Here is a 19,549-nt window from a genome sequence, read left to right as displayed (position 1 = left end):
AAGAAGATAAATCCAGAAACCCACGCCCCCGATCGGGGCTGGCAACCCCGATCGGGGTTGATCCTCTTTTGGACTTTTACGTTATGCCCCTATTTTCTTATAAACAGGGGCCTTAATCCGTCATTAGGGATATCTTCTTTTACATCTTTACACACATTTTTTCCACACATTTTCATATATGTTTTAGTCTTAGTTTTATAATAAAATGTAGGTTATATTTCTTTTATGTTATTTACATTTCCTTTAGCATTTCAATATTATTAAAATTTCTATTCAAGCATTGTTCTTCAATTTCAATTCCATTTCCATTGTTGAGGTAATTTATTTTTAGTATTATTTCCTTATCATTATGTTTATCATTTTGTTCATCATTAGTTTAATTTACATAATGCAAGAGTAATATATCTTGTATAGGGGATAAAGGAAGTCATGCTAAATAACTAATCTCATGTGTTAAAATGAGATGTCACGATATTGAAATAGTTTCTATAACATGTTTGCATTATATTGTTTAATCTTTGGTTATTGGCCGTAATCGTAGATTAAGTTTGTTAATTCATTCTATAAGTCGAGAGGCGCGGAATTGAATTAGACTAAGCATGTGTAGTAGGACGACCTAGTCATAAACGAGAGTTTCTCTAGGACTCGGTCTATGGTTGACACTAATATTGAGAGGTAGGTGTCTCTAAGCCTAAACAATTTATCATTGTCAATGCATTTCTAAATTAACATGACTAATTAGTAATTTGCATGTGTGACCCGATTTCCCTAAACGCTTTCTTTTTTATTGTTTTCATTTTATTTGCTTAACCAACCAACAACCAAACCGACCTCGACAAAATTCAATCCATAGCAACTTGTTAGCAAACTCCCGTCTCCTTGTGGTCCGACCCCTATTACTTATTTATTTGTATTTAGGGAATTTATCTTTGCATAGGCGTGCGATAGTCTATCAATTTCCCATGTACACATGTTTGCGAGAATGCTGCAAATATTCTGATTCAACATCCCCCTCCCCCCACATACAATGGGCAAGCCTCTTTCCCATGTACAGTATGTCCAGAAAGATCGCCGTACGCCGGAAAGTCAGTTATTGTACACAATAACATAGCTCTCAGATTGATACTTTCCTTCTTATAACCATCAAACACCAGTATCCCTCTTTCCCACAGAATCTTCAGATCATCTAGAAGTAGTTCCAAATACACATCTATGTCATTTCCAGGTTGTTGAGGTCAGGTATCAACAAAGACAACATCAGATACTTCCTTTTTCATGCAAACCCATGGGGGCAAATTATATATGGCCAACACAACTGGCCAAGTACTGTGTTGGGTACTCATGTTTCCATGAGGGTTCATTCCATCTGTGGAGAGCGCTAGACGCAAGTTCCTTGATTCTTTGGCGAAGTCAGGATATTTAGCGTCAAACTCTTTCCACTGTTGACCATCCGCTGGGTGTCTTAACTTTCCATCTTCAATCCTTCCACTATTATGCCAAGTCAACATTCTTGCATCTTCTTCATTCAAATAAATCCTTATGAATCTTGATATTATTGGAAAATACCACAACACCTTAGCTGGGATCCCTTCCTTAGTCTTATAACGCTATACAGAGCAGCGCGGACAATATGATAATTTCTCATAATCTTTACGGTACAATATGCAATCATTGCGACAAGCATGTATTTTCTCATATTCCATGCCCAATTCTCTAATCATTTTTTTAGCCTCATATGTCCGACTCGGAAGAACATTACCGTCAGGAAGTATGTCACATAGCAAAGCTAGAAGATCCGTAAAACTCTTATCAATACACCCATTTTCCCCCTTCAAGTTATATAAATTTACCACCGCGGACAATTTGGTATACTAGCTTCTTACAATCAGTAAATAAAGGCATTTCAGATTGACTCAACTTCTCAATTAAATCATCAGCATTTATTTCCCCATCACCGGTAACTTCAAAATCATCGAATCCATCATCTTTAGCAAACTTGTCACTTAAAACAACTTCAGGTGTAGGTGAACGATTGTTTACACACACATCATATGCCACATCCCCTATATCTAAACCAGCAGCTTCAGGTGTATGATTATTTACCTCTACATCAGATTCCCCCATCCCCATCCTCTAATTCTCCATGAAAAATCCAACGCCTATAATCTCTACTGAAACTATACTTTTCTAAGTGTGTTTTGACATCTGGGATAGGCAAAACCCTAATATTACCACATCTATTATAAGGCCATGGGATTGATGAGTGGAGATGAAAATTTTCACTAGCGAAATTGTAAAATTCAGCAATTCCATCATTATAAATGGGATCACCAATTTCACCATCAATCATCCAAGTACGGCCCATATATAAGCCAGTAGCATCATAACGAACCACAGTGAAACCGAAGTCATGAAGCATTTGCGTCAACCACCCAAAATTAGGGTTTAAACCCTTTCCATTCACATCATAACGAATCAGAAGATTATGGAGAATGCAAGTAAAAGGTTGTGCGTAATGAGAACGTGATTCTAGCTCCGATACACCAACCATATTTTTTTAGAGAGAAATTTAGAGAGAAATTAAAAAGTAAATGTTTGATAATTTAGATTTTGACCTAAAACATTATGAAGACATATTTATAGAATTATTTTGGTGAAATTGAATATTATTGGTCAAATTGAATATTTATTAAAATTTTGATAAAGGTTTGCATGCAGTGGTCAAACTGAGAAATCTAATCAAATAGTGACAACGATTGAATTGAAAAACCATTCTTTCATAATTGAAAATGATAACGGTTACAAGAAACTCATATCTATAACATAACAACGGGTACCACAAACCGTTGCTGGTGCTAATTTAGTAACGGTTTTTGAAATGCCGTTTTCTTAAACTGGTAACGGTTGTCTAACAACCGTTGATAAGAGAGATTTTATAATGAGCTTTTGGAAACCGTTAGAACATTTTTGATAACGGTTTGTTAAGTAGCCGTTGTTACATTATAATAACAACGGTTTTGTGGGAAACCGTTATTCCCATTATCGCGGTCTAGGTTTCCGTCAATATTTGGAAAACGGTAATCTAAGTGTCATTATTAAATGCATTAAAACGTTGTGATAAGCTTCTTATTGATTGCCAGATTTGGCGTAGTGTGCTCTCGTACCTGCAATCCATCTTAGTTATTTTCTCATACCCCTGTTCTATCTGGTAATTGCAACCATTCTAACACACCTTTCCATACTGCAGCTACAAAAGGACACCTGAAAACAGGTGCTTATGTGATTCACACGCTACATTACATAGAATACATCGGTTAACCAAACATATTCCCTTCAAATTAAGATTATCTACTGTTGCCAGTCTCTTTTGCATTGCTAAAACCATGAAGAAACTATGCTTAGGGAAAACTGCCAAAGTTTACCTTTTAATTAGATTAATTTGTAGATATGGTATTTGATGAACATACAAATTTATTTTGATAAATGTATGTATAGACTGATTTTGAATATATACAGTATACCATTAAAAATATGATACTCAATACACTATCTCAGTATATCTTGTTTAAACTCTACATTCTTATCTCCGAGGACATTTTTATATGGTTAAGAGAGCCCTTTGATTTCATGTCAAAGGATTTTTGTTTAAACTCTACATTCTTATCTCCGACAATTAGTAAATTATCAATAATTTTAGGTTATAATTAGAAACTTATCAGTAGTTTTAATTCATGTTACCAACAAAAAAAAACATTCCAAAATTTGAAGACTAATACAACTCCCTCCGTCCTAATAATTTGTTGTTTGTCTATTCCATTTTTGGGTGTCTCGGTTAATAGTAGGAATGTTTTTAATGGACAATTGGATCCTCCACACTCAATTTTGTCCACTTGTCATCTAATAATTACTCTCTTTTATCTCCTTGCTCTTTGTGCCAAAACCAAAGCCAAGCAAAACGCAAAATCTAATAGATATGAAACTCATTAAATTAAAAAGTAGCAAGAGTGAGTTGAACAACTGAAAGAAAAATAGGGGCCCAAAACTACTAACCTCAAATTGGTTTAGAGAAGAACTTTGATGAATTTTACCTTGGTTGTTGAATTTTTCTTTAACCCGTGCTTGATGTCAATTAGGAGTATGAGAATCAATCCCTCACAAAATAAAGCAAATGTAAACTTTTTAATGAGACAGAGGGAATACTATCAATCAAATGTTGGTATCATTTGTACCATTCTCAATTGTAAACCAATGATCCAAGAAAGATATCCCAGACTCACCTTGTAAAATGAGAAGTGTGCATGTTTACATATATTCCAAAAGATTAACTGATTAGAAGGCTTTAAATATACAAAGAAACAGTGAAAACATCAATTGACAATAACTCATTTTATGGACAATAAACCAAGGAGTAAATTAATAATTACACCCTCTTATATACCGCTTTTCTAAAAAAACTCCCTTTTGAAATTTTTTTAATAATTTACTCCCATAAAATGTTCTCAGGTCAAAAATTGCACCCATTTACATTTTCAGGTGAAAAATCTTTTTTTATGACCGTTTTGCCCCTGTGTAAATTCATATCTTCTTCCCCATTTGTAAAACATATGTTCTGGACTTTGGCACCATTCGTCAACACCCCCATCTCCATCTTTAATGGCGAACTAGGAATCAGAACCGAGTCAACCATTCACCTTCAACAACTCTAATAAGGAGGAGGAGCGTGATAATTGATGAAGGGTCTTCCATTGTTGTGATCAAGATCCATAGTATGGTTCAATTTATGAAAACCATTTGAGAAAACTACGAACCTGAATACGAACCCAACTGCAATCATTGCTAGTATCACACATATGCATAACATGCTGGAAAACAACACATCTTGTTAAAAAAAAATCGAGTGCTTTTTCTGGGTTTTATTTATTTTATTTTATGGAATATGAAATTATATGAAATTGGTATGGAATTGGGTGAGAGTTGTTGAGAGAATATGGAGTATAAAAGGAGAATTAGTAAATAGTAATTGTAGAAAGTTAGAGGTTGATGATTAGGTATGAATTGGAGAGTATCAGAGAGAGAAAGCTCAAGTACAGAAAAACACGAAGAAGGGAAATTTCGTCATAAATTTAGCTTTTAAAACAGAAAATTTGAATTTTGACGGAATATATCGTCGGAATGTGAAAATGGGTGCAATTTTTGACCTGAGAACATTTTATGGGAGTAAATTGTTAAAAAAATTTTAAAAGTGAGTTTTTTTTAGAAAAGTGGTATATAAAAGGGTATAATTATTAATTTACTCTAAACCATGAGAAATAATAAATTGAGTAAAATATAAGAGAATTTCAGGAAATAGACCCACAATGGCATGGTGGTATAGGCTCACCACAAATTCCTAACAACAATTGAAAATGAAATCAAGAAATCAATATGAAGCATAATAAAACTTGTGACCACCAAGCATCCTCAAATTAAAAAAATGAGATGAATACATGAATTCTATTGAAACTTTCATAGACATGGTTGGTTATAAAGTAGCTATGATTTATTTTGGGAAGAAAACGTATGTATCTCAAAAGGCAAAAACTGTTAATGCACTTGATAATAAATGAATGGTGAGTGAATCCATCAATTAAGGTGATAATTGAGGTGTAAGAATGAAGTAATGGCTGGAGACATTAAATAATTGATGAATGTAGGTGACGTTTTTTTGGGAAGATAGTTTGATAGGCAAGAGTATTGAATAATGGGAAGCCAAGAGTTCGTTGACCCTATATTTGATTTACCGCTTGTATTGTGTGTGAGTTATACTACGTGGAAGGTTCTTTTTTTATTTAGATTACTCTTTTAGAGACCGCTAAATAGGATTTCTCACCATAAGGAGGCGCCATGTAGATTTTAAGGTTCATAACAATATGAACCTAAACAACATTTACACCATAATTATCATTATTCATACAAACATATCAGTGAATACATGTCCTTTCCCTCCTATTCTACGCGGGTCACTCCTCACCATGTGGTGGTTAAGGTCGACCGAAAAAGTCAATCAGCGCAGAATAGAATGGGGATCGTAACTGTCCATATCAGGGTTCATTTTATTTAAACACTTACTTGTATTCATTTTAGCACTCTTATGTTCATTGTATTTCTAGTTTTCAAGATCGTTCGGCCCTAATTCGACTTTGTAACATTCTCAATTATCCAAGGGCCAAACAAAACAATCCGAATAGTTAAGTGTGTTACCATCACAGAGTAAACTGTGGCAGTGTAATCAAATTAAACAATAATATAAAAGTATTCAATTATTAAATCCAAACCCATAAAAGATTTTTCAGAAAATTCACGTGGTACCCTCAAACTTTGTCATTTTGCACGTGGTACCCAAGTTTTTAAGTATGTGTACATGATATCCTGCATGTTTGATTTTTATGCACAATTTTGTCGCTATAAAAAAAAAACTCAATTGCACATAACTCCTAGACTGAAATTCGGAATCAACTAATTTTTTTCCTAAAATGATTATTTCATCATAATCTCAATTTGAGAAAAAAAAATTGTCGACTGACAATTTAAAGGGCTTTCTTCTCAAATCAACCATATCATCGATCTTAAATTTCTAATGATTTTATCAATTTATAAATCTCTAAGAGGTAATCAATTTGAAAACAAAAATTAGTCAATTCCGATTTCTTGTATATGATTTATGCTCAATTGGAAATTTTAAGAACGATAAAAAGGGCATCAAATCTCAAGGATATCATGTGCACAAACCTAAAAATTTGGGTACCACTTACAAAATGACAAAGTTCGAGGGTAACACGTGAATTTTACGAAAGATTTTACAACTGAAATAACCAATGACAATATAGCGGAATCCTCAAAGTCGGACTAGTCCAAATAAATAAATTCAAAGACCAAAGTCTACCAAATAATAATTGTCTAAGTCTATGGTTCTAACAAAAAATGCACCTCTTGATCAGACGCGTGATAAGTGGATTTTATATGTTTATAATCCCGTCACTATAACACCCCACACCCCCTTCTTACCCGGCCAAGGTAATTGGGAGATGTTACCATCTCGGTTTCCCGAGGTAGTGAAATCGAAATTATAACTAAGAAACTTCAGTAAATAAATAACAAGTTTAGTGATTACATAAATATAAACAAATGAATAAAGTGAACTATGCAAATGACAAGTCGACTACCATCTATGTCACCTATGCTATGCTACTCGACTTCGAGTCCAAGGTGCGGCCCAAATCCCGATCACGTCAACAAGCAAAACCTGTACTCAACCTCCTCCGCATATGATCGGAAATATCATATGGATCGACACAGGCCACCCCGAAAATAGGTGATAATTACACAGACACACAAACGTCAGTTTCAATAAATGAATACAGTGTGACTCAACTCAAAGTGTGTGAGTATGCAACATGACTATAACATGAATGAGACGCTATCAAACAACAACCACTCCGGTACCGGAACACGCCCAAAAGTACCCACAACCACCACGGTACCGGGACACGCTCAGACATACCGACAACCACACTGGTACCGGGACATGCCCACACATACCAACAACCACAAATAGGTACCGGGACACGCCCAGACGTATCGGGTCCGGAAGCCAACCGGATCCCCTGCCGGACGTCGTGTCTCAACCAAACGAGTTCCTCCGTACTCAAGTCATTAATGTGCACATCCCACTTGGAGTGGGAAGCTCCAATAGGCGACTCAAGCGTAAGACAGCCTCCCAACCGTATTACATCTCCTCAATAAGCAAGTAACACCACCAATGATCTCCAACACAACACAACAATGACCATACATGGAAAATGCAACACAACACCAATTATATGACTCATCGTGAACTCAATCCTAACATATTATGGATAAAACTTCCTCAAATGCCAACATGTTATCCCAATCGACTCATGCATAAAAATGATGGTGCAAGACAAACAAATATGCACACAAAATATTGAAACCGAGTAGGATAAACCTACCTTATAGCATTCTTCACAAGCAACTCCAATCCCACATGATTCCGTCTCGCAAGACCGTCTTAATCCTATACAAATCATGTAATACTATCATAAATACATCCTACACTATTATAGACTACAAAACCCCTTATTACTACCCACTAATTACCCATATTACCTATTCTGATGACTAATTAATTACCCAAGATAAAACCCCCAAAAGTTAGGGTTTAAACTAATTAAAGAAGGGTAGATCTTAAATTACAAATGTCGAGGGCGGAAGGAAAGGTGTAACACCCCCGCACACCAAGATGCCTTACCAAGGACCATCCCAGTGTATGAGGGTGTTACCATCTCAATCCCCCGTGGTAGTAGATCAAATAAACAATAAAAGAACATTTATATTATAATACCTTAAGTCTTTACAACTCAAAACAACGTAACGGGATACAAGGTGCTAGCTATGACAACTACTAAGCTCATGCGTCGAGAATTCTACTCCGGTAGCGTGGTGACTCGATTTCCCTCCAAGCCCATCAGCAAACAGACCAACTGTACCTGCTAGACCAACTGCTCACCATCCCGAATGGATCACTACAGTTTTGAAAATACAACACTGGGTCAGTTACTGATTAACCAAAGTAAGACAAATACAAGAGGAATCAAACAGCTGATCAACATCCACCTCCAGGCTCCCATTCTCACACAGTAACCGACTACACACCAAAGTGTGTAGCCCTGCCAGATTACCCATCGCAATAAGTAATCCTCGCCGCCAGTGGGGGACCGCAGCCAGTCCCCACCTAAGCCCCGCTCATCAACGAGCGATAACCCTGTCCATTAATGTGCACATCTCCTCCTATGGTGGGTTCCACAGAGGGCGAAACTAGGGCGTGAAGCCACTCCCGCAAGTGACTCCACTCAGCCGAGGACGCACCTCGCGAACATCATCAACAATCATCACAACTCTAACACCCAACTCTAACTCCAAGATCAACAGATAATCACATTAACAATTACCACAATCGCAATACAATCTTAAGTCAATTAAACAGCAACTGAGTAGGGAAACCTTACCTTATCGCCAACCATGAAATTGCATCCACAAATAGCCAAGCAAGACTCCGAGACGCATCCTACAACGATAACCATATCCTATTATAAGACTACTCCAAAAGCCTACCGAAACAGACAACAAAATAGCGACTTACCTAGTGACGCGGACCGACGGTGAGAGCAACGACATCCTTGTACGCATCCTTCATATGTAAACCCGTCCCCTTCCATGGTTAAATTCTAGGCTATATGAGAGTGTAAGGAGAGGTGAGTGATAGGTGAGAGAGAGATAAATAAGGGTTAGAGTGAAAAGGAACCGCCGAAATGAAATAAGACTTGCGAACTTGCGTTTTATAATAACGTGCCGACAGCAGCTATACTCGGTCGAGTACTCTCAGACTCGGTCGAGTACTCTCAGACTCGGTCGAGTAAGCTCTACTCGGTCGAGTATTCAAACTACTCGACCGAGTAGTCTCTACTAGGTAGAGCAACCACTCTCGTAAGACACTTATCTTCACTTAGCCTCTCACCTATCCCCTCCTAGGGTCTTCCACGGTCAAAGGGTCGGTCAAAAGGGTCCTTAAACATCGTGGGTGTTACAAAAGGATGAACAATCCATGAAAGTAAGCTTGAATCCCATTAAGAGTGTTTGTGAGGGTTTTAGAGAGAAGGGAGAACATTTGAAGAAGATAGAATGAATGAAGATAAGCGGATAAGATTACCTTATCTCGTTTTCTGATTCAGCGCCACTCGATCGAGTAGCGAGTCCACTCGGTCGAGTGTCACTCACTCGATCGAGTGCAACACAGTTCTCAGCAATGACCAGTTTTCGTAAAACAATCAGATCTCACTCGTTTCTTGGTCATTTTGGGTGTGTGACCTGCCGTTGGAATCGTAAGAGAACAAGCTATCACCTCCAATTAGAATCACATCAATAACATGTCTAGATCTCAATTTATGATAGTTTTAAAACGACCTTTCTATAGGCGGACATTATAACAACTCCACTAAGTCTAGGATAGGTTATACTCGGTTCAATCTATAGTCATAATTCACTCCCGAGTAGACTAATAAAACCTAAGGGTCCTCTCACGCATCCCAAGGTTCCTTTGCGGGTCCCAAAATATTTAGGTATTAGAGTTACATTGCATTTTATGTCATTATTTGTGCTTAATATGGTTAAATACATTATGGCCCTGTTCTTTCTGCCTTATTTTCAGCTCACTTCAGTTCAGTTCAGTTCAGCTCTATTAAGTTCAGTTTAGTTCAGCTTCATTCAGTTCAGTTCAGTTCAGTTCAGCTCAGCTTCATTCAATTTAGTTCAGCCTTGCTAAGTTCAGCTTAGGGCTGTAAATGAACTGAGCCTGCTCGACAAGCCCTCGGGATCGGCTCGGTCAAAACTCGGCTCGAGATCGGTCAAACTGAGCTCGAGCTCGGGCTCGAACTAAGCTGAGCCCAAACCGAGCCGAGCTCGAGCACAGTAAGGCTCGGCTCGGGAGCTCGTTTGAGCTCGTTATTTTTAAAATTACTTAATGTTTTTCAATATATTTACTTAGATTGTATCAATTTTAAAATAAATAAATTAAAATATTAGTTTATAAGATAAAATTACATAATAATTGTTATTATAATCTAACAAAAAGATAATATTCTCGTTTGAATTTGACTTTTTAAATCAAAAATTATGTTAGATGAGAGAGGTATTAAGTAAATGAGTGGTAAAATGATATCATGGATAAGTAGGCAAACAATTAGATAAGGGTATTTCGGTCACATTTTAACAAATTTTACCGGAAACTACATCGTGGTGCAATTTTGGAAGAAAAACCAAATTTTGGATGTAATTTTCAAAAAAAATTATATAAGGCTGTAATTTTCAAAAAATGGTTTATAAAAGGTTGTAATCAACAATTTTCTCTAATTAAAATAATGCTCGAAAAAATGGTACGCAAACAAAGCTCGGGCTCGGGTTCGGGCTCGTAAAATATTATATGAGCCGATCCCGAGCCTTGATTTCAAGAGCTCGGGTTCGGGCTCGAACTCGACTTTTACAATATGAGCCAAGCTCGATCATAGGTAAGCTCGAGCTCGGCTTGGCTCGGTTACACCCCTAGTTCAGCTAGAGCTGGCAAAAGCTGACCCGCCCCAAAGAACCCGACGCGACCCGACCTGCCCGAAACCCGACTTGACACAACCCGAAAATTGGGTGACCTGAAACCGAACCGACCCGACCCAATTACTGATAGCATCCTTATTTTTTCAAACCTGAACCCGATCTGAACCGACCCGACCCGACCCGGCCCGTGACCCGATATAGACTCAACCTGATAGATGACCCGATAATGAATTAGCTTAATAATGGTGTAAATAAGACCAAATTGACATTAATCTTAATTATTTTCACTTAAAATTACAATTAATACACCTACACGTTGTTTAAACATAAAATTACGCATCTAAAATTAAATACATAAGAGAAAATATATGCTTATAATCTGACCCGATACTGACCCGGCCCGACTTGCCACCCGCTGATGATCCGACCCGAAAACGACCCGACATGAACCGTAACCGACCTGACCCGTCGCCAACCCGACACAACCCGAACCCGATATGACCCGACCCACTTCGCCCCGACCCGTAACCTACCTAAGTGACCCGATTGCCACCTCTAAATTCGGCATATATATTTCATTTCTACTTATCTTAAACTTATAGATTTTTATTAATATTTTAATATTTATTTATTATTATTATATTAAATTTTTTATATCAATGTTATTAATATTATTATTATTATTATTATTATTATTATTATTATTATTATTATTATTATTATTATTATTATTATTATTATTATTATTACAATCAATAATATCGATATTAATATAAATAATACAATTACTAATACGCTTATTAATATGAATATGAATATTAACTAATTATAATATTATTAATAACATTTCTACTACTAATTTTAATAAACTAATATTATTATGAAAAATATTATTATTATTACTATTATTACTTTTATTATAAATACATTTTTTTTTTCAAATACGAATTTTATTTTTGCACATACATTTTTTCTTAAACATTCCATTTAGTACCCTTTTTTACTTAAAACCCAACCAAATGAACTCTTAAATCATCATTTTTCCTAAAACTTATTCTAATTACACAAATTCTCATTGAAGACGGGCACAATCCGTCACAAGTTGAAGACGGATAGTGCCCCTTACACAATATGCAAGTGGCATTATTATCCATATGGTGCTCTATTTCCCTCCCACTTGCCCTTCCAGTTGCCTTATTGTGAGAGGAACACTATCCGTCTTCAGCTTGTGACGGATAGTGTCCGTCACAAGCAATACTTATTGTTCTAATTGCTCAAATGACTCAAAAGATTGATTCCAATTTAACAATTAATAAGGTATTTTACTTTTTTTTTATAAATTATTAATATTATTTGTTGATTCTTAATTAATCATTCAAAATTTATTTGTTTGTTGAAGATAAAATTAGGATTTGTTAACTTTTATTTATTTAATTAATTTAATTAGGATTGATGATGGTTCTTGGTGGCTACCGAATCACTCAAATTAGTATGATACTTACACGAGCTAGGCTTTGAACAACAATTTGGTGCTCCATTATTTCATCTAATTAGGATAGAAGGTGGTTTGTGGTGGCTACCTAAACACTCAAATTAGTATAATTATTAGTATATATATATTATTATTAGTAATCTTCTTCTTCTTCTAATAACAACAACAACAACAACAACAACAACAACAACAACAACAACAACAACAATAATAGTAGTAGTAGTAATAATAGTAATATAATAATAATAATAATAATAATAATAATAATAATAATAATAATTATTATTATTATTATTATTATTATTATTCAGTTCAACTCCAATCAACTTTAGTTCAGTTCAGCTCCATTTAGTTCAGTTCAGCTGAGTTTCATTCAGTTCCAGTTCAGCTCCATTCCGTTTAGTTTAGTTCGGTTCAACTCTAAAAAGCCAGAAAGAACATGGCCTATGTTTTGTGAAATATCGTTTCTCCTCCCTTACTCTCCATTTTGTAGGTTATGAGTCACTTTTGAAGCTTATTGGAATGGTTTACATATGTGCAAGGAGACAAGGATTGGATAGGAGAAGATTCCAGCTGAAGAAGAGTTGGAGCTGTTATAACCCGATCGAGTAATGCTGACTTGATCGAGTGGTCTTACTTACTGCAAACGTGGTTTTCGAAATTAATAAAAGACAACTTATTAACATTATTAGCATTGTATTAGGTTAAGTACGAATCATTATTGAGAGAAACCAACCGTTTTACATTACGTACAACAATTTGACATTACGTACAACATTAGAACCCTAATTTATTATTCTACTTTCATACTTTGCAATTGGATTCAATCTTTCATTAGTCGATATTAAATCTTTCTTCGTTCTTTATTATTGTTAATAATTCAATTATATATTCCCTTATTATGTTTATTGTTATCGTTATCGTTATGGAGTAGCGAATCTTCTTTCTAGGGAGAACAAAATCAATGAAGGTAGATTAAGGTAATAGTTTGTTGATTGCTAGAGAGATTATCGCTTGATTGTTTGTTGTAAATCTGATTAGTTAATTACTGATTAACATTAATTGATTAGTATTGTGAATTAGTATTATTGCCGACCGGATTAATATTAAGAAAGGCTTACGATGATTAGGTAAACGACTTAGTTATAACGACCGCATGCAAAGCTCCGTACTAAAAGACATACGTGTCGACCGAACATATGCCTTTAGATACTCAATCTATGTTAATCATAGACCTTAGACCTCCTAATTGATATTCATTGTGAACTAGATGCCCTAGACTCATTTATAATGTTTTAATTACAACCAATTCAATCAATTTGTGACTCAATAGCCTTTGATCGATTTAAAGTAACAAGGGAAGTGTAAATAAATACTAGTAAGAGAGGACTAGGGACATTTTTCACATATTGAAAGTGCGTGATCAACATTTATCACTTGAGCAAATTAATATTACACCTTGACAACAAATATTCCTGTCAAATAGATTGCAGTTTGTGCTTATAACAACCTTTAATCGGTAAAATTGTTGCAACTTACAAAGTAAAGCTCCGAAACAACAAAAACTACATAGTGCTATATTACGTCTGCCATATGCGGTCCAACAAATTACATTTCTGGAACAAAAGCTAGATTCTATGGGGGGCAGGACATCTTCATCTGACATCTACAGATCAACTGTCCTGGATGGATACCTTCTTCTGATAAAACCGAAATCCCGCTTCGTGCTCCAAGCATCCTGTATGTCTATATTTAGGATTTGTTGTATTTGCTAAGGTCAGCATGGGTATCCCTGTATCGCTGGCTTAGATATTCGCCACACCTGACAGGAGGAAACCTGCTAGGCAAGACAGGCGTAATTATCGAAGTATGAAATATTACTATACATCCGATATTTTGAACAAAATTTTCTGAGCTAGCTGCCTAGATTTACTGATTTAGTTTAGGTTCAGACCAACTAGGAGCACAAGGGACGTAAAGCTCTTTCTCTTGAGTTTTAACGCTACTGCATTCATGGGAATTGAGCTTGGAGGCTCACGTTAAATTAGTTAATTGTCAACCTTTTACTAGTTGAATAAGTTCTCGGGGCCTTTGGGGGTAGATACATTGGTACAGTAATACAGTGAGATGTTAGACTTACTTGGGCGGATTAGTTTCCGATTTGCATGTAGGTAAACATTCAACAAGACATTCATGACTCGGCTCAACAAAGTACGGAATCTGCACTCAAGAAAATGATGATACCAACATAAGCTATGGATAACTGTCTTAGAAGGCAAACTAAAAATAGACAGAGAAAGAAAATTAGAATCTCAGCTATAAATTTATTGTACTCCCTACTAAAGTTGTAGATTTAGCAGGTGCATCCCCGATAAGAGCTGTTGTTTCCAAAAATAGCAAAGGCCGAGGGATAAGGAGGAGAAGATGAAAACTTCTGAAGAGTATTACCGAATATCTTTCTTGACCGTTCCCTAGAACCCTGTGCATAGTGGATCTGTAGGAGCAAACAATGTCATAAAACATTTAAGACCCACGAAAATTAACTCCGTTCAGCACTGATAGGGATCAGTTTCCCACAAGCAAGTTATAAACAAAAGTTGCTGGAGCAAATTGATAAGTGCCCCATGCAGATATATATCCACAGGAAAAAAAAATACATAAATTTATGTCAGGATGTGCCTTACTTGAAAACACCGTTGCTCCAACGCTCTAGCATGTCACCAAGATTCACGATAAATGCCCTGAAAAATATTAGGAATAGACAATTAGACATAGACATTCTTGCCTTAATGCCATTGTGCTAGCTAGAAGAGCAAAAGACTCACCCTTTAACAGGTGGGACATTTTCCCATATCTGAGGTTTGGCATCCCAATCCTTGCATATCTGCATTTCGTATGCAAAGGTAAAGTCACCAACAATTTTACATCACAAAAGATATAATGCTGATTATCTTACAGGAATTTGGCACCATTCATACTTGCAGACCCACTACATCATCTGTGGCCAAGAGCGTAATCAGACCATAATCGGAATGTGCACCGGCTCCAAATATTCCTTTTGATGGCTCAGAAACTTGGCCTAAAAAAAGAACCAGAATTTTTGTTTGATATGCATAATTTGATATAAATTTTAAATTGATATATCGAATAGACAATTGCATTACCACTTCCGTAGTGTAAGAGTCGTAATGTTGCAATAGGATTCCCAAGCATCTCCGGTTTATCAAAAAAATCTTCACTAAGGTCTAGAGCAAGAGCTATTATTCTTGCAACAGCCCTAGCTACCTCACTGATTGAGAAAAGATCATATACATAGAGAATAAACAATACATCTTCTGTTTTTTTTTCCAGATAAATAGAACAACGATAACAGAAAACTGAAAAATCACAAAAATACGGTACTGAAAGTTTAAATAACAAAATATATGCAAACAGTATAATATAGAAGCTCCATGCTGTTGAAGATTGTTTTGATGTAATTCTAAAAAATATAAAAATAATGCTGCCACAAATAATATTTACAGTGGAAACCCCCTTAACCATAGAGACAAAACCACTACCGATTGTAGGAAAGCTCATCGTCATATCACAGTGTAATCTCAGCGTTCCTCTAACTATTATGACCCCCAAGCTGGAAAACAGAAATCACCATACAAGTTTACATCTGAAGTCTAAGCCACCCTCCTACCCTTGCTACCTCAATATTTATGAAATCTCATATTACATACCGGTGTGTGCCTTGTACCCATCTGGGGGATCTCAAATTCGGGACAAATAGATAGACAAGCCTAACTCCCTATGTAAAGGGTTTAGAGGTATCGTATGAGGATAGAAATTCTTTTTCTTAATCCCATTGTCTGTCTTCCTTTCCACTGGTTGGGCCGCTCCTTTACTCCTATTTCTCAAATTCGGCATTTATTCTGATTTTGGGGAGTCAATTCAAAGTTTAGAGGTGGCTGTTGAACTTGGAGCTGCACCATGGAACAAGAGACAGCAGAGAGGGTGTTGGGGCTGTGATGGGAGAGGCTGTAGAGGAATGATGGTGCAAAGAGTGGAGCCTGCCACGGGAGGAAGGGCATGACTGCGAGTGGTGAGTGTGATGGTTAAGGGTTGTTGAGAATGGCAGTAGACTGTGGTAGAACTTAACAAAATTTTAGATAAAAAGTCAAGTAATATTTGACCCAAAAAAATATATAAGCTGATTGATCGCAAAATTTGTAGAAGTTAGAAAGGAGAAAAGAATTGGGATTAGGACAAAGAACTTAGTGGCTTTAAACGTATTGGGACGAAGAGTGCAACACGTAGGGGATCAAGACTTTGCATCCACACCAACATATGTTGTATAACAAACAAAATGATCCATCGCTGTGAACAAATAAACATAAAGGAGAAAAAAATAAGTCGGTAATCGCTTCTCATTGATCAGAGACTTACAGTGCTTGACTATAATATTTCTCCATAGTCTCCCTCCAACCCGGCAATATATCTAGCATACAAAGAGAAACAAGAGAGAATGAATCACTGTCTGCTTTATTCTAAACCTCAGAGTATACTGTTTAGTCGGGAGTGACTTTCTCCTCAAGTTCTTAAAGCCTAAAGAGCTACTCAAGCAACAGTGTTGTATGAAGATGCTCTTCGCAATACATCAAATACATTACCTGTGGCAGGCCAAACATTTGGCCCGTAAAACGGCTTCTCAGCTTCAGGATCATCATCGGGTACCTCAACTCCTATGTAATAACCCTCCTTGAAATCTCCTATAGCTAGACAACCCACATTCATTTGACACGCACAAAATAAAACAATGCAATAGAGAATCATAATTAGAGGGCTAGAGACAATCAATAGTTAAGCCCAAATCTTACACACGAAATCATCAACTTCACTTTAAACTCAAGCCAGTCTGCTTACATTTTAAAATCTTACACATTAGTAACCTATGATTCATAAGACCAGAGCACAGCTTGATGTCTCGAAAAGACTAGTGACATTATATTGGCTCTTAGCCTCCTCTAACAACTCCAACACTTCAAATAAACTCGGATACATAACCCAAATTTCCTTAAAAAGTATCAATTTCAATATTAACAATGAAAGATACCGCAAATATGGATATGCTACAATGTTGATCTGTAGCAGAAGCTAGGAACACCCACACACACACACACACACAAAATGAAACATTTTAGTTAAAATTGCAAATTTTTTTCTAGTTTAATCTACGATATTAGTCATTTGCACCCTTACTTCAAATGCGGGATCCGCCACTGATGGGTCCCCATCAGAAGAAGCTCACGCAATGGCAAGCGCGTAGAATCTTTTATACAATTTACCAATTTTATTCATGCCATCAAAACACAGAAACATCAAACTTAGTATACAATATGTTTAAATCATGCAAAGGGATCCTAGAGAAAATTTGCCGGCTTTCGGCACTTTATAAAAGATGTAACCCTTATTGAAAGAAGCTCACCTTGCACTTGGTGTTCAGGGTCTAAAAGTTCATCAAGAACAGGAGTATATCCTCTATGCTTCTCATTTCTTAAAAGCTTCATCTTTTCATTTATTGGTAAATCAAAGAATTTCTTGCTTGCTTCAAATACTTCATCCATAAATTCCTGGCTTATTCCATGGTTTACAACATAGAAAAACCCACTATCTAAGCATGCCTGCATAATTCATGCATAACCAACCAACATACTATAATTACCCTCAAAATCTCAGAAATTTTAATAAACAAACCAGCTGGTCGTCCTTTTCCCCAGGCATTATGCTTTTATCTTATTACCACATGGACATATTTGACCTCTCTTAAAGTTTAACAAGGCTATGCCGTCTTAAACGAGAATTTGCCTAAACCAAATTATTAACTTCTTATATCAAATTGAAGATTATTCATGCTACATGTATCTCTACTTATAGTCTTATAAGAGAATTTGTGTTCAATTAATTTCATCAAGAAAAACTAGTAAATTTAAGATTGACAAAAAGTTCAAAACACCAATACTCTCTCTCTCCGTCTAAATCATTTGTTTTGGGTTTTTATTATCACCGCTATTTACTACCGAGTAAAAGGTAAACAAATGATGGGAGCGGAGCCGTTATTATAAATAAGATTGCCTCGAAGTCAGTAAAACCATCAACAGCAACTATAATCACGCTGAAATAATAATTATATGAAATTAAATAAGAAGAATGAAAAATAAAGAAAACCTGTTTGAGGAGAGACACAGAATTATTAATATCAGGTGAAGAAAGATCAATGGAATTGAGATTAGTAATCTGTGTAAATGAAGTTGCTTCCATTGAATTAATTAAATTATTAAGATTATTATTATTAACAATATTGTATGCTATGATAATTAAGAAATAAAATAGAATTTGTTCTCTTTAAATAGACAGAAAAAGGACGGTAGTAGGGAATAATTAGGAGAGATGAATTAATCAATTAAAATTTAAAAATAACCAAATATTTGGAATAGAATATTTGCAATTTGCGAGCAACAAGACCAAAAAAGTAGTGATGATCACCAAAAACGTGTTTTATCCTAATTGTATTCGTATATGGAAATGGAGAATTGACCTGAATGGGCGGGGAAAGCCGAAGTTTGCTGAACGGCATGTTTACCTCAAAAATCTGGGCCATTGTCATCTACAAATAATGCTTATTATGTTTTTTTTTTTTTTTTTTTTATTATGTATTATGTACGTACTAACTAGTTTTGTGACCCATAAAATTCACGGGTTGTTGTGTTTCTAGTGTAATAATTTAGTGATTTAATACAATAACATACTACGATCAATTCAATATATTACCATCAATTCAATTTACGGTTTTCATGTTTTAAGGGTTGTATAAATTCAATTAGTTTTTTATACAACAGTTTATCATAAATT

The 19,549-nt window shown here is 35.7% G+C and overlaps 1 protein-coding gene across 3 annotated transcripts; it reads right to left on the bottom strand.

Moving 5' to 3' along the window:
* Positions 1 to 14,070: 14,070 nt before the first annotated feature.
* Positions 14,071 to 19,301, bottom strand: LOC141605893 (kihadalactone A synthase LFS). Of its 3 annotated transcripts, none has more exons than XM_074424816.1 (11): positions 19,236 to 19,301; positions 18,126 to 18,321; positions 17,311 to 17,415; positions 17,087 to 17,138; positions 15,817 to 15,941; positions 15,631 to 15,731; positions 15,478 to 15,536; positions 15,337 to 15,393; positions 15,101 to 15,146; positions 14,793 to 14,872; positions 14,071 to 14,489 (listed from the first exon to the last, which is right to left on the bottom strand). In XM_074424816.1, the coding sequence occupies exons 1-11, from the start codon at positions 19,296 to 19,298 to the stop codon at positions 14,405 to 14,407; spliced, it is 969 nt and encodes a 322-aa protein (XP_074280917.1). In that variant the 5' UTR covers positions 19,299 to 19,301; the 3' UTR covers positions 14,071 to 14,404. The 3 variants fall into 3 exon arrangements, with proteins under 3 accessions (XP_074280917.1, XP_074280915.1, XP_074280916.1); XM_074424814.1 differs by lacking the exon at positions 19,236 to 19,301 and adding an exon at positions 18,866 to 19,190; XM_074424815.1 differs by lacking the exon at positions 19,236 to 19,301 and adding an exon at positions 18,866 to 19,190 and having other exon boundaries at positions 17,311 to 17,409.
* Positions 19,302 to 19,549: the final 248 nt, after the last annotated feature.

This window comes from Silene latifolia, chromosome 10 (assembly GCF_048544455.1).
Source record: "Silene latifolia isolate original U9 population chromosome 10, ASM4854445v1, whole genome shotgun sequence".
Lineage (NCBI taxonomy): Eukaryota > Viridiplantae > Streptophyta > Magnoliopsida > Caryophyllales > Caryophyllaceae > Silene > Silene latifolia.
The sequence above is the reverse complement of the archived record's forward strand: the minus strand, read 5'-3'. Positions and strand labels throughout refer to the sequence as shown.